Source organism: Apteryx rowi, unplaced genomic scaffold, assembly GCF_003343035.1.
Source record: "Apteryx rowi isolate R43461 unplaced genomic scaffold, aptRow1 scaffold_37, whole genome shotgun sequence".
Classification (NCBI taxonomy): Eukaryota; Metazoa; Chordata; class Aves; order Apterygiformes; family Apterygidae; genus Apteryx; species Apteryx rowi.
In genome coordinates, this window is record NW_020450196.1 from 2,595,736 (window position 1) to 2,618,548 (window position 22,813).

General features: G+C 40.4%; 2 protein-coding genes and 1 non-coding gene across 5 annotated transcripts in view; all 3 read right to left on the bottom strand.

Moving 5' to 3' along the window:
- On the bottom strand, positions 1-22,196 carry HAUS6 (HAUS augmin like complex subunit 6). 3 transcript variants are annotated; one of them, XM_026073481.1, is made up of 17 exons: positions 22,179-22,196; positions 19,325-19,420; positions 18,532-18,610; positions 17,400-17,532; positions 16,650-16,797; positions 12,784-12,849; positions 12,605-12,656; positions 12,234-12,407; positions 11,366-11,550; positions 10,638-10,767; positions 9,974-10,076; positions 8,042-8,135; positions 5,559-5,622; positions 4,786-4,971; positions 3,740-3,875; positions 2,311-3,348; positions 1-926 (listed from the first exon to the last, which is right to left on the bottom strand). In XM_026073481.1, the coding sequence occupies exons 2-17, from the start codon at positions 19,414-19,416 to the stop codon at positions 865-867; spliced, it is 2,742 nt and encodes a 913-aa protein (XP_025929266.1). In that variant the 5' UTR covers positions 19,417-19,420; positions 22,179-22,196; the 3' UTR covers positions 1-864. The 3 variants fall into 3 exon arrangements, with proteins under 3 accessions (XP_025929266.1, XP_025929264.1, XP_025929265.1); XM_026073479.1 differs by lacking the exon at positions 22,179-22,196 and adding an exon at positions 20,063-20,260; XM_026073480.1 differs by lacking the exons at positions 19,325-19,420; positions 22,179-22,196 and adding an exon at positions 20,063-20,260.
- On the bottom strand, positions 5,694-5,823 carry LOC112969852. The gene has a single exon (XR_003254813.1).
- Positions 20,998-22,813, bottom strand: part of PLIN2 (perilipin 2) — a 14,795-nt gene continuing 12,979 nt past the window's right edge. Inside the window, exon 9 of the mRNA XM_026073482.1 lies at positions 20,998-22,305. Coding sequence (XP_025929267.1) covers positions 22,171-22,305 — 135 coding nt within the window. The 3' untranslated portion in view covers positions 20,998-22,170. The remainder of the gene's footprint in view (positions 22,306-22,813) is intronic.

Consider the following 22,813-nt stretch of genomic DNA (forward strand, 5'->3'; position numbering starts at 1 on the left):
TTGGATTATTAGTTGACAGATTTATTTAATGAAAGATGATGCAAATATCTGTCCTGGATCTACTACACAAAACTAACTGCTTTTCCCATAAAGATGCCATAACAGATGAGGCAACTCTTAGAGTCGGAAGTTTGTTTACTGGAACTTAGACTTTTACAACTTTTTTTGGTTATGGTATTAGTTAGTTCATAGCAAGATGTCATAAATATATACATAGATATGTATACATTTACATAATTCTATTAGCTAATATAAACTATGAGAAATTAAAATAGCATTAATACTACAAGTCACACACTTTTAGAATTTTAATTGAAAACTATCAACTTTATTCAGTAACAAAATATGCAAAGAAATATGCACTAAAGTGGAAGGTTAAGTGGTCCTTATCAAAGGGAAAACTGATGACAATATTTGACCAGAAGTCTCAGTGAGAAAGAATAATCCACACAATGAACTGCACCAAATAACATATTTTTAGAGGCAAGACAGACATTTAAAATTTCCCTGTTTCCCCATTTCTGAGACCTACTGTTTCCCCCTTAAAAAAAAAAAAAAGAAGAATTAGGCTGTGTTCAGTTAGTCCTTGACATGATATTTTTAAAAAGTTATATATATATACACACAGATGAAGGAATATACCATTCTGTATTCAAATAAGAGTCTACACACATAATGTTACTATGGATGAAATGAAATTGGAGGAACCAGAGCAGGCAACTGACATTCTTGAATGAGGAATCTGGAATAGAGTTTCCATAGGAAATGGGAAAGAATGCAACCTCCCTATCTGAGCAGCATTTGAAGAAGATGCTATATACTCAAGTGAACCATAATTCTACTACTTATGGTTCCGCTTCAGCTTTACAGATTCTGTGACGATGAGGGTTCCTTTCCGTCCAGCTTCTCATTCGACTGCTCTTTGTCTGGAAGAAAAGTGTACTAGTTATGACTCTAATACTCAATAAGTTGACAAAGAAATACTGTTTTGAAAGTATTTGGCACAAGTTACAAAATACTTTTAATTGTTGGTAACTGTTCCAAGTACAGCAAAATTATCCCCTATCAGCACCACCACTTCAAGCAAAAGCTAAGTGATTTCACTACATCTGTATATCAGAGTTAAGCGGAAAGCATTGTGTTTGCCTTCCATATCAAGAAAGAGTTTGGCAGACTAGTTCATGTTGCTTCCTATACTGTCTGTAGCTTAGTCCAAAATACCCATTCCACCCTTCTTTGAAGAGAAATTTTTTCTGTCACAGTCACTTTGACAATCTACTACTGCCACAGCCTTATCCAATGCCTCCACAAATACTGTGTCAAAATAGTACCAATAGAATGTTGTTACATATTACACAGAGGTAGAAAGGATTCTCTGTGTCTTGGGAAGTCAGTCTATGTTATTAAGAATAATGTCTTTTAAAGCTGTAATGAGCAGCCTTAGAGCAGCAGAATTAGGTTTTTTTCTTACTCCAGGTAAAATTACTTTAAGCCAGTATTAAGCAATCCAACCTAAAAAATCACTTACAACTAAGTTTATGTATGATCTGAGATATCACATGCAGCAAGTTTTACTCTTCAAACATTACTTGAAAAACCATTACCACCTTTTGCCTGATAATTTCAGATGGTAAACCTATGCATAAAATAGGATTAGATTCATGGTTCCTTACTGAGTTAAACGCCTAGTATTCCATTAAAAATATCTGCTTCAGTGATAAACTCTTCTGTACAGCCATTAATAGGTCATCTCTATTTACATATTTCAAAAATTAGTCTTGCATGAAACTAAACACTGCACTAATGGTTAAATAAACAAGACACTTAAGAGATTAGGGAGCAGGGAGAAAAATCAAGATATTTCATAATATAAGGTATCACAGACTAGGAACTGACTTTAATAGCAAAAGTTCCAATCTTCTACAGTGAAGGCAAGTTTGTTCAGAGCAAATGCACTATTCTGAATTTAAGCTGGAATTCTAGAAATGTATCTACAGGTGACTCCATTAAAAAAAGCTTGGAGATGCATTAAGGTTTTTTTTTTTTTTTTTTTTTAAACACACCCTAAATAACTGGAGGTAACATCAGAGTCAGATGAGCATTTTTTCTGCTACTTTCAAGATGTTCCTAGGACTAGGGGAAGGAAGCATATTTACTTTGCTTCTATGTCTTATTTTCTGTAAGGAATAAGCAGAGGAGTAATTCACCTTCCTACACATTCACAGCAGGGTTCATCTGCTCATACTAGGATATCTAGGGGAGTATATCTAGTGGACAAAATCCTGTTGTGAAAACACAGAAGACACTTACCCTTCAATTTATGCATGAATTCAAAAGGGGTTTTGTGTATCATTGATGCCTTTTCCTCCAGATCTTGAGAGAACATCAGTAAAGGTGACAGAGAATGTTTTCTTTCAGAAAAAGATAATGGCGATAGCATTTTGAGAAAGTCTTCATCCAAACAAAATAGTTTTTCTAGAGGAAGTTCATCTCTTTCTGCATTTTCTAGTGCAAGACCTAGCTCTGAGCTAGAACTCAGAGATTCATCTGCATTTTCTAGTGTAAGACTTAGCTCTGAGCTAGAACTCAGAGATTCATCTGCAATAAGTGTCTGAAGCAGTTCATCTTCATTTCCAGATAGAGTCTTTTTCAGTGCTTCATATCTGCTGAGAACAGACTGTAAATCTATCTGAGCAGCTCTTTTACTTTTTGTGCTACTGGATTTGTTGTCCAGTATATCAAAATCAGTCTCTGAGCTTGCAGATTCATCAGGATTTATGTTATCAAGTTCTGAGAGAGTCTCGTGCAATATCCCAAACTGGGCAGCTTCATGACTGTCAGAACTTACCACTGGAATTGAATCCCATAGCAGAGTTCTATCCACACAGGAATCCTGAAAGTGGTCTGGGGATAGAACAACTGTTCTCCTCTTGTTTTCTGAATAACTATCTCGAGTATTCATGCTTTTCTTTATATAGGGAGTTGCTTCTGGATTTTTCACAAAACTTTTGTTCAAAACAGTACTTTCTAACTCTTGTTTCTCAGTTCTCTCACTCTCTGGTATTCCAGTTGTTTCCTTAACTGGAGATTCATTGATATGATTTATCTTCATCTGCTTTTGAGGTGAAAAAGCTATACAGCGTAACTGTGACTTCCTTTCTGATGAAGGAGAATCAAGGTCAGATGCAGGAGATGAAGAGGTAAAACAGGCTAAGCTAGAGTCAACCTTATTCTGCATTACAGGACTAGCATGCTTTGGAGCTTCTGTCATCATTATTTCGGATGAGACTATGTCTGACGAGTCCTCAGTCTGAATAGCCTTTCTCCACGAGCTTCTAATTTCAGTAACTAAATGGTAAAAAACAAGGTCAAAATTTATTACTTTCATACCATCAAATCAATTCATCTTTCTTCTGTCACTCTAGTAACATTACATAAACACTCTTTCTGGATTACTTAACTGCTTTATATTGTTTATGCTTAGCTTTCCCAACCATTTCTCCCCTGAATGGAAAGGGGAATCCACACCAAGGGCTGATGGAGGTGGATGGAGGAAGGGAGTGGGAAATCTCTGCCAAGTCAAATTCACAGTATGCTGTGATACACCAAGTGAGCAATTAGGAAAACTTACAGCTTCACCAAACAAGTTTTTTCTTCTTGGGTGACATGTACTGTGGCAATAAACTGGTCACATTTTTTATTCAATCCCTGATTATTAAAAAAAAAATTCTAGACTCACGTAGATTTTCTGGAGTTCGGGGAATTTGTCTCCTTGTGATAAATGGGTTAGAAGCCAGTGAGCTAATGAGATCTTCCAGCTCCATTCCTTTATCTATACCACTCTGAGGTGAGTGAGATGTCACTGCTTTTGCAACCTATAAAATGTTAGGGAACAGTAAGTCCTGAAAAAGCATAACTATAACCTCTTTATTTCTGTCAACTACGGCTCCGAGCAAACCCCATTCTCCAGATGACTTGAGGTGTTCAGAACCTCCTGATTCTTCTGCAATTTAGAGTAGTGTTTGGGCTTACAATGGGCAGGGTGTACAGAACAGCATCCTACAAGCATATGATTAAGACATGGGATTGACAACAGAATTCTGTTTAAGTTTTCCTCATTTTCTATTAATCTATCTTTAAAATAAGAAAAATATACCTAGAAAGAACGTATGAGACACTAGTCAAAAACTCCATAGGCATAAAGACCAGAACTATAATTACATAAATGTGAACATTTCAGCAGCTGAAAGTTAACACCATTTCAGTGAAAGATGCAACTTATTTTCCAAACCAAGTTGTTGCACACTATATGAAAACTCTTGTAAAAGAATCTCAGTTAAATCTCAACTAAAGCAAAACACTTAAATCCTTGCTTAAAACTCACAAGGCACCTGCCAAATATCTTGATTATATAATTTCAGAAACAAAAATGACTGCTAAATTGTAAATATATGCAGTAGTTCATAGATTTAAAGATGAGAGCTGATAGAAGGCCTACCTAATTGGTTACAAAAATGATCTCTATTAAAAGTGGTATTCACTTCAAGATCATGTAAGACTACATTAACTACACAAGCTCCATGCTTTCAGGATCTACTTCATTGTGTAATCTTCCCCTAAAGTTATTAGCAATGAGTACCACCTAACAAAAATAATGGCTTTTTGATGCATGCGTATTAAAAGAGATATTTTGTGTTATCTTTTGTCATCTGTTCTCTGAACTTCTAGGCCATTTAAGTAACAAATAAACCCAAGAAAATTAATTAAAAAACAACTTTTCCTAACCTCTTCTGCCAGCTGTTCTCGGGCTTTCTCAAGAGAGTCTTCTTTTCTGAGAGGACTCTCTCTCTGTTCAACATGAGCATCTGTATTCTCCCATGCTTCTACAATGGTAGGCTCATCCTTTCCATGTTTTAAAGTATTTGGAGAGACAGGCTGTTCTTTCCAATTGCAAGTTTCAGTATGCAAGTCCTAGAAAAATACACAGGGATTATTAAACATTTTAAACTCAAGTGTCAAAACTAGCATGAAGGAACTACTATACAAAATCCAAAAAGCAATGGTCTYAGTACTTAATTAATTAAAATATTTCAAAATCTTAAATTCTAACTAAACATAAAATATTTTCACCCTCATTGTATTTAAAGTAGCACATGAGGAGTGCCTAGGATAGAGTACTGTACAGAACATGTATGACCCATCCTCTGCAACTACAGCGGACATGCTGCAGTACTAACAATTGTACATCCAAATTGCCTTTAGGCCACATTTATATCCCTTAATCTGACAACTATCAGAGGATTCATTAAGCTCTAGGAAAGAACAATAAGACAATGGTATTTGCTTCTGATTTCCAGTATAACACAGGTCTACAGAGCTTCATTGATCCCCAGTTGTTGAAACAGTCTCTAGTGTGAGCAGTGCTGCAGCTCAAATGATTCCTCTCTTACAATCTAGGACTGATTTGGATCCGTAGTAAAGTCAAGCTTCAATTAATGTAAGAAACACTATTTCCAAATTTAACTTCTTTGATAGGCAGGAAGCTACTAAAGAATAACCTTTTCAAGTAACTCGTTGCTGTTTTCAGATGTGCTTGTCAACTCCAAGGACACTGAGGAGAACCTAAAAACAAATTGCAATTTTAGAAACAAACAAAACARGTGGCATGCAAGTCCTAGAAGGAGCCAATTATGTATTGTGTGCCCCGTATCTGTCCGTTACGATTTCCCTCAGTTCGTCCCGGTCATCAGAAGGCAAATTTACTATAGGGAGAATATGTGACAATTAGAGCAGATTTAGCCCTAGTTGTGTATCATCCTCCCAAACTATTCAAGTTACAAAACTTCTCTCTTGATTTTCAAACAGAAAGGTTTTTCTGATACATTTCTGTAAACAAGTTTTCTGTATTCTGCAGGAAAGATTTCTGCAGACGTCATAATGTACTTTTCCTTGGCATTCTTCCTCTGAATCACCTCTGGCAGCCAAAGGCCTATTCACATATGCACTTATTAATCACAGAATCACAAAGGCTGAGGTTGGAAGGGCCTTATACATATTACACATATGCATACTTATACACATTGATAAGATTCCCCCCCCTCAATCTTCTCCACGCTAAACAGCGCTCTCAGCCTCTCCCCCTATGACAGATGCTCCAGCCTCTTCATCATCTTTGCATCCTTTCACTAGGCTCACTCCAGTAGCTCCATCTTTCTTGTACTGGGGAGCCCAGAACTGGATGCAGTACTCCAGATGCAGCCTCACCAGGGATGAGTAGAGGGGAAGGATCAAGTCCTGTGACCTGCTGGCAACACTCTTCCTGATGCACCCCAGGAGACCATTGGCCTTCTTGGCCACAAGGCCATATTGCTGGCCCATGTCCGACTTGTCCACCAGCACTCCCAGGTCCTTCTCCGCAGAACTCCTTTCCAGCAGGTCAGCACCCAGCCTGTACTGGTGCATGGGGTTATTCCTCCCCAGGGGCAGGACCCTGCACTTGCCTTTGTTGAACTTCATGAGCTTCCTCTCTGCCCGCCTCTCCAGCCTGTTGAGGTCCCTCTCGGTGACAGCACAGCCCTTTGCTGTAGCGGCCACTCCTCCCAGTTTTGTATCATCAGCCAATTTGCTGAGGGTGCGCTCTGTCCCTTCAATCAGGTTAATAATGAATAAGCTGAACAGTACTGGACCCAGTATTGACCCCTGGGGTACAACACCAACGACTGGCCTTCAACTAGACTTTGTGCCACTGATCACAACCCTCTGAGCTCTGCCATTCAGCCATTCTCAATCCACCTCAGCGTCTGCTCATCTAACCTGCACTTCATCAGCTTTCCTATGAGGATGTTGTGGAGACAGTGTTAAAAGCCTTACTCAAGACAACACCTGCTGCTCTCTCTGCTCTTCTATCCAGCCAGTCTTTCCATCATAGAAGGCTATTGGGTCAGTTAAGCATGATTTCCCCTTTCTGCATCCATGCTGACTACTCCTGATCACCTTCTTATCATTCATGTGCTTGGAGATGGCCTCCAGGATGAGCTGCTCCATCACCTTTCCAGGGATGCARGTGASGCTGACTGGCCTGTAGTTCCTCCTTCTTGCCCCTTTTTGAAGGCTGGAGGGACAGTTGCTTTCTTCCAGTTCTCAGGCACCTCTCCTGATCTCCATGACCTTTCAAAGACGAGTGGCCTTACAATGACATTGGTCTGCTCCTGCAGCACTCATGGGTGCATCCCATCAGGGCCCATGGACTTGTGGATGTCCAGTTTGCTTAAGTGTTCCCTAACCTGATCCTCCTCCACCAAGGGAAAGTCTTCCTTTCTCCAGACTTTCTCCCTCGTCTCCAGCACCCAGCCAACATGAGGRCTGGTCTTAGCAGTAAAGACTAAAGCAAAGAAGGCATTCAGTATCTCTGCCTTCTCTGTATCCTTGGTCACCAGGACACCCACCCCATTCAGTAGCAGGCTCACGTTCTCCGTAGTCTTCCTTTTGTTGCTGATGTATTTAAAGAAGCCCTTCYTGTTGTCCTTGACATCCTTTGCCAGATTAAACTCCAAATGGACCTTATCTTTCCTAGTCCTATTCCTGAATACTCAGACAACGTCCCTATATTCCTTCCAAGTGGTCTGTCCCTGCTTCCATCTTCTGTGCACTTCCTTCTGTTTGAAATTTGCCAGGAGCTTCTCATCCATCCATGCAGGTCCCCTGCCTCCTTTGCTCAACTTCTTGCTTATTGGGATGCATCATTTTTGAGTTTGGAGGATGTGATCCTTGAATACTAACCATCTCTGTTGGATCCCTCTTCCTTTTAGGGTCCTATGCCATGAGAATCTTCCAGGCAGGTCCCTGAAGAGGCAACCAGTTGGTCAGTCAGCCTGAAATTGACAAGGTGGTCCTGTACTAATTGCCACATCAGGTGGATGTGATATGTGAGCAGTGGACTACTGAAGTATTCTGACAAGCTTCCAGAGATGTATGATATTCATCTCTAACATAAAAATTTATATTATTTCCATCCCTATCTATTTCTTGTTAAAAATCATACCTYCTTTTTGGTGTTAGTGTTGACTTATCCGTCACATTTTTCAGCATCTCATCATCTTTCTCATAACTTATATCACAAATTGATTCAAAAATACCTAGAAAAGAAATGTCAGTTTTATTATTGCTTCCATTTTTTTAAACTGATGTTTCCTAGATGATCCAAATGACTCAGATTACTTTTGTAGAGCATCCATGATTACTTATGAACACCTCAAGAAAAACACATACATACACAAGCAGTGCAGGGAATTCTTTATTCCTCTGCTCAGGTACCACATGCAGCCATAGATGCCATTAGCAGCAGCACCTACTGAAAATGTTTCTGAATGCATGTTTTAGAGGCATGCCTCTATCTGCTCCCCTCATTCACCTTTTATCATGCAATCCACCTTCCCCCAAACTACAGTCCTAAACCCATGTCATCATTGCCCCCCTGCTCTCCACACACACAGGCACCTAAACCCTGCAAAGCAAAAGTCTACCCATTTATTTCCCCCATCTCCTGCAAATTGATAGTTACCTCCATGGAAATACTTATCCTTCAGAGTTTAGATTGGTGCCTCAGTCCAAAGACAAGACACACTATATACAAGTGTTTTGCACATTACCAGAGGTACATGTACCCCAGTTCAGGACTCTCTGGAACAATATATGTTGATTTTGGTGCAGATTTCTAGTAAAAAGACAAAGTTTTGCTACAGAAGTTCTTTAATAATGCAAATTTTGACTTCTGAAAACATAAATGGCATTCTCTTCTGCAATCATCTCAACAATACCTGCAAATCTAAACCAAGTTCAAGAAGATAGCTGAGGTTAACGTATTTTAAAAATGCTCACCATGCTAGTGAGCAGAAAGTGACATTAAATTACAAGTTCTTTTTGTAGTGGCTGGGTTCTCAGATCAAGCATCTTATCCACAGAGTAGAGAGAAAGCTACAGATACCAGTTTCTCTCAAGCCTGCTAGTATTACCGGAGTGTCACAGCATTATTGCACAGTGCTTTAATCTTCATAATTTGTAAGGCAAAGGGCCTTCCATTGTCAATTCTGCAGCCTTTCACTTGCAACTCCCAACCTTCTACCTGCATACCCTCAGGTTACTGGGGCAGTGTTTTTAACCTTTGTAGCCAAAGGGCTCTTATCCCTATCAAATTCCAATACTTCTGTCAGCTATGTCACTGTTCCCAAAAGGGACTGCAACTGATGTATGAATCACGCTTTCTGCCCTGCTCCTTTTCCACCCTTGCTTCGTAGCTTCTAGTTTAAAACTCTATGCTACAGACAGTAATGATTTAAATAGTAAGTACTACCCAACAATATACAAGCACAAGGCTTATAAGCCTATTAGCATGTGCAACATCTGATCAAAGTGTGCTTTGATCAGCACTATTAACCTAACGAGCAAAAGCAATGGGAGAACAAGAAAGGTCCTGATCAAACTGCACAGTTACTGTAGTAAAAGTATTTGTGAGAACACCCACAGCACTGAAAAGAGGAAGCCAGAGGAAGATTCTCACATGAGAAGACACCAGTCATTTCTTTTCCCATCTGACCACTGGAGACAGATTTTTCCTTTCTCTTTTTCCTATTATTCCCCCCACCTAAAACAACTTTTACAGTTAGAGTTTATGTATTCTCCGGACCCCATGAATAAGTCTTTGTACATGGAAACCTTGAATCTGCAACATCCTTTGTTATGTTGAACACCAACTACCAAACAGCACCAGCATTATCTTTTCGCTATTTCAAAAGCTTCAGAGAAACAGTTTTCACTATGTCTTATTTCAAAGTAAGGCTATTCTGGAAAGCAATCATTCAGCACTAGATTATCAAAGTTTATCAAAGAAACTTGCAAACATGAGCAGGGACTCTTCTGGTCTCCAAGGAACTTCTAAGAATGGTGGGGCCAAGAGAAGTTTCTACAGTTCACCAACCTGAAACTGATACTGGATGTTGACAGAAGACACTATTCTCATAAGCTTCTTCTGTTGCAGGATGAAAAGAAAGGGGTGCCATAGCTGGTAACAAATCGAGTTCCTTTCAGAAAAAAAGTTACACAAGAAGAAAAAAAATGCATCTCAACAGCAATTAACAGTTATTTGCATCAGTATTTCCCACTTATCAGTGGTCAAATTCAATGCCAAAGTTTTGCTGTCTCTGCTGCATATGCACGTATAGTTACAACCTTTGGTCTCAGTATTGATATGAGTGTTAGAAGGGAAGTTATTGTTCATTCATCAAGAACATTTTAAAAGGGGAAGCAAAGACTCTGCAGATGTTTATGACTGACAGCAAACAAAACCTCAGTTTCACAGGATGRAAAAAAAAAATCAGTGAGCTCTTATGCTGATCCACTATCATGACAAGATGGTTCTGTCTCCCATCACAAATTAGGAATCAACTGTCATTAAGATGAACATATCTTCAAGAGAAGCTACTTGACTTAATAAAGCAATTTCTACTCTATTTTGCTTAAGATACATTATCTGAAGATTTAAATATCAATTGTTGCAATGGAACAGACTAGCCTGCATGTACATCCTCTCTCAGATTCACCTCCTCCTCTTCCCAGAATTAGATTAAATGAACACTACTTACTGGGTCCTGATCTGTAGTTAAACAAAAAGGAGAGCGACCAAGACAGCTTTTCCACTTCATTTGCCACTCCTTCTGTTTTTCAGAAACAGATTCACTTACTGACAGACAATACTCCTGCTCTATCTTTCGGCTGTAACACAAGAGCAAGAAAAATGAATGATGAACATGAACACGAACACATCTATTGGCAGAGACATTTCTACATAAAAATGGAAAATGTGTGCTCCCCTTATCCTGAGAAACCTTAAGGATGTAATAACTTATTTGTGCATGTGGTAACAGACCAACTGAAATCCCAGCTCTTTAAAAAAAAAAAATGCTGCTTAGTTACCTTTGTATTTCTTATAGTAAAATGAGAATAACTATCCTAACACATACAAGCCATGAAATACAAGCTTAAACTTTCCTTAAACAAATCTCAGATTGAGTTCTAAAATCTCAGATTTGATTAATACACCAGGAAAAACAGGATCAGCTAGCAAACGCTATCCTCAGGAACAAAGCCTAAAATAGTCATGAAACATCAGGAAACAAGGGCAAAAAGCTAAAGTTATTCAGAGAAAACTTTCAAGTTGAAAATTATCTAAATGTGTAACCAAGACAAACATAAGTTTCTCAGCTTCAAAGTAAAGACTGAATTAGCTTATTCTCAGTATAAATTTCAGAAGGGCTCCAAGACAGGAAGACATGATCCTCAGACTAAAGAATAAGGAACTCCAGAAAATTACCTCATTGTTTTCAAATCCAACAGTATTTTATTTTGGAATTCAGTCTTATTCTCAATACTCTGAAGATATGGATTTGATTTAAGTTGATTAACTTCATCTCTAACGATCCTCAGGGCTTCATTTAATAATTGAATGACTGTTAAGAAATTCAGTTTTTCTGCTTCATGTATGTTTCCTATGCACAGCTTCAAGTATTGCAAGCAAGAGAAAAATGAATCAGCAAACAGATACAATGGATCAGTATCAGACAATTATATTTTCTGCATTTAGTGCAAGGTCAAAGTTTCACTTTGTGTTTCGATTCAGTTCCCAACTGTCTCATTTTTCAAAACACACTCCAAATATCAGTCTCAGCTTTTGTATTCCAGATTAGTATCAGTTACTTGAAAGCAGGCTATAAATGATACGAAATAACCTCACTTCAGCTAACCGGACAGTCTATTTAACCACTGCTCAAAATGGTACAGGTCTAAACAGCACCTTATGCTACACACTGGAAACAAACACCCATTAGGAGCAAAAGTCGGACTGGCTAACCTAGTTTTAACATCTGATCAACAAAAACTGAAGTACTACTCAAACTTATCAAAGCAGTTGCTGAATTCAGGGCTTTAAAAAAGTTCATAATTGAAGTAACTGAGACATCATAGCAGCATAATCATAACGAACTTCTTTATCTAACTGTATCTAACAAATTAAATATACCTTCTCCCTCCTTCAGCAATCACCTCTTATTTTATCATCCATGAAGTAAAACTAATCACCCCCCCCTTTTTTTTTTAAACTAATTACAGTCATGGGTATGATTACAGTCTTAGGGATTTAAAAATATATATCTAGTCCAGCATGAATGACAAAAATCACTTACCCTGTACATCTCACTTTCAATTTTGTCAGTCAGCAGTTGTGGAACACTGACAGAAACATTAGTTCCATCTAAAGTGTACTGGTCAACATGACCTTCAAGCACAGAATCTACAACCTCCTTTTCCTTTTCCAAAGATGTAAGGGTATCCATTATAAATGTCCACATACTGCGGACCTTAATGAGCAAGAAGGACAAAAATGTTGTTAGATGTTTGCCATAACACCTATAACGGTAGAGTATCAGAGCATAAAGATAAGTGAAAAATAGCTAATATAGTCACAGGTAGAGAAGCAGAAGTACCAGTATCTGAGAGCAAGTGCTGGAGAAATGTTGAAAGAAATAGTAATCTGCTGCAGTAGAAAAATGCTCACCTTTTGAATTCTCTCAGTTTTGTCAATTTTGCTTTGTTCATTTTGTTTCATCCTACATGCACATGCAAAAAAAAGAGTTCAAGCGGACTACAATGAAACTATAGTTTATAGTATTTCACAGAACTGTATAAGAAATTGATTTTGTAGATGGTAACTTAGTTATAAGGAAAAATACTCACTTCAAAAACTGTATCTGCAAGTCTTCATATTCGGATCTTAGCCTCTTTATTTCTTTAATTAGCAAACTAGAAAGAAAAGTAACAGGTACAAACACAGAGGGTTTTTTTAATCTAAGTTTTTACTCTACTAGTCTCAGAATTCCCTAACTTATCATGCTCATTCTTTCCAAATTTGAATGCTTATGCAGTTTTGGAACCATGCAAAAATGGATACTTTGGTTCCTCACTCAGAATTTGTGCAGAAAGACAGCAAGGAAAACCATTAAGATAGTTGTAAATTAAGCTGTCATTTATTCTATTGCAATGGAACAACAGTTACTAGGCCCAAGAACACTACTGAAATTACTAGAAAGATATATTATCAATACAAACCTCTAAATATATTTAGAGGCAACTGTACAATATCCAGATACCTGAGTTTCAGAAAACTAAAGCCACTAATATCCAGAATACTGGAGTACAAATGGCTGCAACAGCCAAAGTTTTCAGGTCTCAAATGCCATAGCCCTGCTTTTTATCATTTTTAAACACTTAAAAACAAAGTGACCTGATTTTCAGAAACACTGGATACCCAAGTCATACCTAGTTCTAAAGGATCTTCAGAGTTCTGATGCCTTGTTAAGAGTGGAAAAAATAGATAATTAGTTTTTTTAAGATAACAGTCAGGGGGAAAGCAAGGCCATTAAAGCTTTCCAAGCAGGGAGAGAAGAGATAAGTCACAGAAAGCACAGATTCACAGAAAAGTCTAGAAGACTGATCTCTGGAGATCATCCGGTCCAAGTTTCCACTGAAAGCAGAGCCTTCAATTAGGTTATCCAGACCCTGCCAAGTCACATCTTGAATGCTTCCAGTAAAGGAGATTCTACCACTTCTCTAGGCAACCTATTCCAGCACTCTCACACTGAAGATTTTTTTTTCCAAATGCAGCCAGAATTTTCCCTGAGGAAACTTGCACCCATTGCCTCTTGCACTGTCAGCATGCATCCTTGTGAAGAGAGTAGCTCTATCTTCTCTATAACTACCTTTTATGTATTGGAAGATTGGGATTAGACACCCCCACACCCCAAGCTTTGTCTTTTTTGGACTAAAGAAACTCCATTTCTTCAACCTTTCATCATGCTTCAAGTTCAGTGACCCTCTAATCACGCTGGTGGCCCTCTGCTAAAATCTTCCCACGCTTTCAGTGTTTCTCTCAACATGGTGGGGTGGGGAGGGGAAGGCATGGGGGAACTAGAGCTGAACACAATATTCTTGGTGTCACCTAAGACGTGCCTGGTAAAGTAAAATAAACACATCCCTTGATCTGCTGGCTATGCTCCTGTTCATACAGCCCAGGATACCGTTGGTCTTTTTTGCTGCCAGGGCACACTGCTGGCTCATGCTCAGCTTGGGGTCCACCAGGACCCTCACTGCAGGTTCTTTTCAGCAGAGCTGCTTGCCAGTCAGTCTACAGCCTGTGTTGCTGCTTGGGATTATTCCCAGACTTTACACTCATCTTTATTAAGTCTAATACAATTCTTGTTAGCCTAATCTTCCAGCCCATTRAGGTCTCTCTGTATGACAGCTCTTCCTTCCAGTATATCTACCTTTCCTCCCAGTTTAGCATTATCTGTACATTTAGCAAGTGCCATCCAATCCTGTTATCTAGATCTCAAAGATACTGAGTAGTAACGGATCCAGTATCAGCCCCAGAGAAACTCCACTCATGACTGTTTTAACCAGTTTTGCGCCATCTTGTACTCTGGCTGTCCAGTTCGTATCTTATTAACAAGGATGTTTAAGGAGATGGTGTAAAGTATCATGGTAAAAATAAAAGGTAGATTATGTCCACAGCTCTCCCCTCATTCACTGAATAAGCTGTTTTCATCACAGAAGTCAATTAGGCTGGTCAAGTATGATTTACTCTTGGAAAACCCATACTGACTTTTTTTTCCAATGACCTTCTTGACCTTCATGGCCTTCCATGAGAGCTTGTTACATAGTTTTCTCAGAGACTGAAGTGAGACTGACTGGTCTGTAGTTTCCCAGATCTTCCTTTTTGCCCCTTTTTGTAGGCAGGCATAACTGCCTTTTTCCAGTCATCTAGGACTTCCCCTGATAACCTCCCAAAGATGACAGAAGTTTTGCAGTGATGTCAGCCAGCTCTCTTTGCACCCTTGTATGCATCCCATCAGGTACCAAAGATTTGCATGTGTCCAGTTTGTACAGATGGAACCAAGCTCAACTCCTCTACCATCAGTAGTTTACTGTTCATTTCATCATTGCTACTTGGCATAGAGGCTTGGGGGCTGACCTTACCAATGAAAACTGAAACAAAAAAATGCATGGAGTACCTCAGCCTGTGACACTTGTAACTAACTTGCCATTCCATTCAGAAGTGGACCTAAATCCTCCTTGTACTTCCATTTGCCACTAACATACCTACAGAACCCTTTCCTCAGGCTCTTGCCAGCTTCAGCTGAGCTTTTGCCTTCCTAATCACATCACCGTACAGCCAAGCAATATTTCTGTATTCCTCTTTGGGAGTCATTCCCCTCTTCCATCTCGCATATGCTTCTTTTCTTGTCTTTTAAGCTGAATTGGTAGCTCACTGTTTTAACCTGGCTGTTTTCTTGTTATGCCTGCTCCTTCTTCCTCTTAAGGGGATGGACCAGTCTCGTGTTTCAACACAGCTGTCTGAAAGTCTTTAAGTATTCCTGAGCTCCTCTGCCTTCTACAGAATCCCACCTAACAGTTTTCTGAGCAAGTTCAAATCTGTTCTTCTTAAATCCAGCATCTTTAATCTTCCATTTCTTTTCCTCATATTCCTTAGGATCTTAAACTCTACAGTCTTACGGTCACTGCAGCCAGAGATGCCTTTGACAGTAGGGTCTCCAAATAAGTTTCTCATATTTGTAAGCAGTGAGTCCAGAACAGCATCACTCCTAGAGAGCACATCCAGTGATTGCAATAGGTAACCATTCTTAACGCTCTCCAGAAGTTTCCCAGACTGCTTGCGCACTGCTGTGTTGCTTTCCCAGCAAATCTCAGTTCAGCTGAAGCCCTCTATGAGAACCAGGGCCTGCAGGCCTGACACTTCTTTGAAGGCTTCTTCAATTTTTCCTGACTGGGTGGTGTGCAGTGGACACCCACCACGAGGTCTCCAACATCTGTACCCCTCTGATTTTGAGCCAAAGGCATGAAACCAACTTGTCCTCTTGTGCATAGTTAGTTCAATGCACTCAAACTGCTTTTGCCTACAGCACAATCTCTCCTCCTTCTACCCCTTCCTGAGTAGCTTGTAACTGACCACTACGTATTTGTCACATGAAGCATCCCCCCCAGTTTCCATAAATTCTAATACTACAGAACTCTATCCCTGAACAGAGAGTTCTGATTCTTCTCATTTCCCAGATTGCAAATGTTTTCCCATATGCAAGAGTAAAGAAAGAGAGTGCATAGTTCTGGTGAAATATTTTTTTTAATTGTCCTCGCATAATCCTTAATTGTGTCCCAGCTTGATAAAGCAGAGACCAAATACATCTTGAGACAATCAGTTATTTTAAGACATGACACTTCAAATATTAAGAAATCATACTGCTATACATGCAGAACTCCTTGATCCCTCTAATACCTAAGCAATCACATCTTTCAAATACATCATCTCCTAACAGAACTACACTACTTTACAGAGGGCCTTCCACACAGCAGAAGGGTCAGTTAAGGGAGGTAAAGGGAGGGGATGGAGCAGAAGACAGAAGCTCAGATCTCAAAGCATCTTACGAGGTAAAACAGAAATATAATCTGTTCATAACCTTTTGAAAGACTAACAAATAGGAAAGTTAGCTTCTATGAAAATAAACAATTTTTTTAAATGCATTACTTACTGTGCTCTTCTCCTATATTTTCGAATTATAAAATCTTCCTTTTGAACAATTTGCAGAAATTTATTATATGCAACTCTGTGTCTTGCTTTTGCCTTGTACAGATCCTCAGGTCTTAAGTCTGCAGCTTCAGCAAAAGGTATACCAGTGCCTAAATGAAAGTTAGTATTTGTATTACATAATTCACTTCTATCAAATTAGACAACTTTCTAATCAGTCTAGTTTTAAAAGACTCACAAATACAGATTCTCATTTTTCCTTGGCTGAACTTAAGCATGCAATGTACTATTTTTGCTAATTCTTTTCTGTTGCATACATTTTTCCTTCCCTCACTCTCACCCCTTTTCCCCTCTTCACTATGCCACCAAACACTACAAAATGCCTACAACAGATAGGAATTCTCAAGGATGAGAACTAAAACTGCAAGAAACACCACAGGATGAAAAACTGCTTTTGGACCAAAGCCCTGCTGCTTTGCGTGCACATATATTGCTAAACCCACATGCACATATATTGCTACACCATTACATACATAAACCTTCTAGAAGCAAGAGCCATAAAGCAAGAGAAAGCAAAACAATCTGCACTGTATATCAGCAGTAGCTCTGTGTGAGTGTACTGCAACCCTGTGAGAGATCTGGAACTGAGCAGCCAACTCAGACCTGCTTAAAGCTCTTGGCATTCATTAAAGTCTTAACAGAGTCACCATCAAATATCACAAATCAAGTACTTTTATTGTTTGGTTGCACTTACCTACAGAGTTCACTTTCATGTCCTGAATCACTACATATCTTGCAAACTGATACATTAGATGAATAAATTTAGGACCACCAGGAGAAAGAAATAAAGATGTCACAGTTTGTGGAAAAGTGTTTCTGCATTCATCCTGAAAGAAATGAAATTGATTTTAACACAAAATTATCCAAGAAATAATGCCTAAGCAAAGCTACCAAATATTTAGCTGAGTATCAAAACACTGCAGATGTGCTTACTAGCAAGTTTGATGCAAAGCTGGACTACTTTGCTAACATGATGACAACAACTCCAGTCAAAGGCAGAGACTAAAGCCTTCTGGATATTCCGCCCCCCCCCCCCNGTATATGGAATGGACAACAGTTTCAAGACAAAGACTGTAATCAGTTTGAGGCAAGTGTTAGAGATACTCTGCTCTTCTCACTCCTAACAGGTAACCCCTATCTTTGGGAAAAGCACTCAAGTTTTCTTTCACATTTTCTATTGATGCCATTAATCAGAATACTTTGTTCCACTTCTGCCTTACTCAAATTTTGCATTGTTGGCATTCACCTTGTCTGTTATTACTCAGAAACCAAAGTGTTCCAATACATAAAGATTGCATTTCTAGCACTATCACCAAAACAAATGCATGATGAGAAGGACACGCAAGAACTGATGATATCTTCAACTAATTTTGCTTTGTCTGTTTTCCTCAGCTCACCTTAAGCTGTAGTCTCCTTCCCCATACATAAAGCCTAATGTTAAAAGTTTTTCATGTATCTGAACTACCACAACTATCACAATAATAAACATCTTCTCAGGCAACTTAAGCTAACACCTCTCAAGGTGAAGCAAATCATTCTCATCTGGAGTTAAGGAACTTACTACAGACTTCTGTTTAATCTTATGTAATCCAGATCCAACCCAATCCATCCAAGATTAAGGAATAAATCATCTGAACTTCACCATACCACAATTCTCTCCTCAAAAAAGTTTAAGACAAACCACATGAAATAAGACACCAGCTAAAACTGAATTCTTTGGTAGAAAAACCTTACTTAAAAATCTAAAGCACCATATGTTCTCTCAATAGAAGAATGAAGTCACAGAAACCACTAGAATATTAATTTCCATTCTTCACAATACTTACCGCAATATCTTTTAGCCAGGTACAGCATTGTTTCCTAAATTCAGGATCTGCTTTTTTGTCTGTTGGAAAGGAACAGTCTCTTCCCATTTAAAGGAAACAAAAAGAAAAAACAATTTCAAAAATTATTCACATATAATGGTTAATTTTATAACTGAATAAGAACTAATGACTAAGACAAAGATTCTAGTAATGCCTCCTGGAGGAGTCAAAGAATGAAGAGTTACACCCTACACCCGAACAGCTAGAAGGCTGTTAAATGACAAAGCTTCCTTGCCATAGCATGTTGGCTGTAGACTCTTTCAGATTTGTCTGCAGTTCTTTTAAACTCAGGAGAAGGAGAGAGAAAAATAACAACGGTCTGAGGGCTGGAACTTTTCATACCAAGGCTCCCCTTTTAGTCTTTTTTTTTTTTTTTTTTAAATGTGTAAGCTAAAATAGCTCAGCTACATAATGAAAACATTAAGGAAGATGGGGTTTTTGTCACATTGACTATTCTGGCAGCAATCCACAACTGGCAGAAGTTTTCCAGTCTTTGGTCAGGGAAAAGAATGGGAGAGACGGACTACTTTGCAACTATGGAAATTTTTACTGAAGTGGCCAAGTTAGAGCTACTATCAGAAACTGTTTTGATTAAGGTAAGTTGTTCTGGCACATCACAGAGTTGTGACCAAGGGAGAAGTTTCCTGAGAATATTTGTTTTTCAAAAGACAAACCACTTTTTCTTCAACAATCCTGTAAGCCATTCTTGACTCTTTCCCAGTATTATTACTAACTGCACAAGCCCAATGCTTACCCGAACATTTCTACTGCACGTGATGGATTCAGCTTAGTAAACAAGAAGAGTGCAACGACATAAAAAGCATCATTGTTTGGAGCATCAAACATGTCCCTAATGAACAAACAAATACATCAGAAACAGCTAGGCAATCAACTTCACACAGCATTTTTAATATTTTGTGTTCTTAAGTGACCAGTATTTAAAGTGTTGTAAGTTACATATTAAATAAAGTATTTTTGCATAGTTAAAATATACACCCCTAGCTTACATAACGAAGTTGAAATGATCATGGTGGGGGCGTTTTGTCTGAAACAAGTTTTCGAATCAACGTTTGGCGCCAACCAGCCCCCTCGTTCCGTGCGATTGGGCAGGATGCCCCAGGCGGACAGCACGGGTTATTTCTGCTTCTGGGTTCCATTTCCTCAGACAGAGACAGTGCAGACCACTTATGCGGTTCAGCTCCGTCCTCCGCGCTACGCGTTCCCAGCGGACACGCAGGAAGACGGCGGAGTTCCTCCTTCCCATTGTATGCAGAGATGGCAAGCCTCAGCAAGCGACAAAACCCCCTTCCGCAAAGCGCGGGCCTCCCGGCTGTGAAACAGCGGTCCGCCAGGACGAGCACCGTCACGGCCCACCCCAGCCCAGGGCTGGCGGAGAGCCGCTGCCTCAGGCGCAGCCCCGCACGCCGGGCCCCTCGGCAGCCAGGCCCCGCTGCCGAAGGCGCCCTCCCGGCTCCCCCCACCTGGCACTTACTCTCCCAGCAGGCAGCTGCCGCCGACGAACCCATCGGCGGCCTCCGGGTCGAAGCCCAGGGCCAGGAGATAGAGCCAGAGGTGCTGCTTCTCCCAGTCCGTGTTCTGCTGCGGCATCATGGCGCGAACCCGCCGGCCGGCCGCCGCCCCGCCGAGCCTCAGCACCCGCAGCCAGCGCGAGAGGGGGAACGCGCCACCCCCAGCACGCGCCCGCCACCGCCGCAGCCCGTGGAGGCCGCCGCCGCCGCCTCTCCGCCCCCGCCCGGCCACGCGGGCCGCCGGCGGGGGGCGGGCCGCCGTCCTGCCCGCCGTCCTGCCCGCCGTCGCGCGCCTCACCAACAGTCGTCAGAGCACCGCCTCAGCGCGGGCCCTGATTGGCGGCAAGCGAAGCGCCCGCTAACAGCAGCCGCGCGTGCCCCCCCACGGCGCCTCCCGGGAGATGTAGTCCGCGGCCGCCGCGGTGGCTCACGGGAGCTGCCGTTGGCGGGGACGGAGCGCGCGCGAAGGGCGCGCCCTGCCCCTCCCTCTTGTAACGGGTTCAGGGCGGAAGCCGCTCCCTTGGCCTAGGCGGCCGCTGCGAGGTCGGGAAACCCTGCCCAGCATTTCGAGAGGGTTTCTGTATGTGTTTGAAGGACCTTACCACCTGCTCTCACTGACCCAAATCCTCAGCTAGGCCTTTCTGTTTTCTTTGCCCCTAATCAGGCCACAGCTGGGATRATAATCTGGGCACCAGAGAGGCTGGCAAATATCTGCCCTTCAAAGATACTGAGACGGCAACTGGAGAAGGTCCTTAATGATCTGACCTAGTATTAATCTTGCTTTCAGCAGCAATTTGGACTAGATGACCTCCAGATGGCTGTTCCCACTTGAATTATTTTATAATCAGATCACAAACATTAATACAAAAGACAAGGAAAAACCCACACCAGCAAAAGGTTATATAACCCAAACTTTTATTTCAAGGCATTTCCAGTGACTAGACTTTTAAAGTTTTCACAACAATCAAGCATTACAATATTAGAGAGTAGAGGTGCCAACCTCACAGCTATATTGCACCAAGAAACACTTCTATGCAGAATCAGCAGGTGTACAAAAGTAGCACCATGTAACATCTCCAGATCTCCTGCAGCCACCCCCATGACACCAATGGGATTTCTGCATAGGGAGTTCAACATGACCTGTATATAGAAACCTAAGGACCTTGCCTCTAATCGAGTTCCTAGGTACCCAAATCTCCTGAAATCACACTGTGTGCAAGCAAATGCAGATTCAGCATTTCTTAGCACATATTTAATTCAGGTATGTTCAAAGATGTTCACTCTCACCAGAAAAATTACCACTTTCAATTCACTTTCTTCTCCATTATACTTTCTTTGAAAGTGCTTTTGTCCCACATCTGTTTGTATCCCTCCTTTTCCTTCTCTTTTTCCTTGCTCTTTCCAGTGTCTTCCCCCTTCTTTCTCAGCTGTCTTCCTTATTCTTGTAAGACTTTTTAAATCATTTCTTCTAGTTTCAGGCCCCACTACTGCTAGCATCAAGATGGCCAAAATTCTTGCACGCAGAAGGCGCGTAGAAGGAAATGGAGTCCTTTCATGAGTAAAGCACTCTTGCCAGATTCAGAGCCCAGCATGAACCACCTGAGAGAATCTGAGCCAGCCAAAGTCTGTTACCCCTTCCAACAGCAGAGGTAGATGCAGAAGCACTTTACACATAGGCCGAAAGGGGAAATTTTGCCAGCAAATACTAGTCAACTCCTTTTGTTGGCAGCCCTTTGTGCAGAGCACTGGCTTGTTTTCTTGGCTACTGCTAACAGAACAAGTATCAATACAAATCATCAGCAAAGATTAGATCAGTGGGATACACCAATTAGGCTATATCGGGCTTCCGGGATAGGAGTTTGACACCCATGCTATTGAATTAACCTAGCATGCATTCCTTAGGGGAAAAAAATCAGAATTTTGATGACGCTAAGTGAAATAGTACTGGTTCAACCCCTCCCCCCCCCCACAACCTGGAAAACAAAAACCCAAAGCTAAGTAGATTCATCTTTATATAAGTTAAACATTACGACAATACACAGGATCAAAAAGACATTATTATGCCTTTTCTTTATTCACCTCTTTGCCCTGCAGTGAAAGGGCCATTTGTGCGTGAAAAGTCTTGTTGATCATCTTCATCCAAATCCAAAATGTCTGGGATATCATCTGACTCTGAAGACAAGTCTGTAATAGTGAAATCTGGAACCTGTGTAGGAAGGAAATTTGAATCAATTCCAAAGTAGAACTAAATAAATTTGTGCAGCAGTTGTGACTGAAACCAAGAGGAGATGAAGGTGCTCAGCATCTCTAGAAATCAGACCCAAAATACTGAACACAGATTGAAATATGCTAGTCACATTTAACATGTATTCAGACAGACAAAACATTAAGCAAGATGTAAATTAGTTGCTTAGGAGACAGGATTTTATAGTAGAGGTGGAACAGAGCTGAACTCAGTTGACTGTATTTAGCGAAACAGTTGACTGGAAAATTAAGAATCAATGTTATTTAACTTGTTTTTGCATTTCTTCTTTCCCTGGGCACAATGGGTTATATAAAGGAACCTGCCTACATGAGGTTGAGGCATATTGCTCTATACTGCTCTGCCAGCCTACCACATCAAACTTTTCCTGAGGAAACATGCATCCAAAACTGCAAAACTGCTTGGCTTCTGTTCTAACTGGATGTATAGTATTATTCTGTACTATTAAACT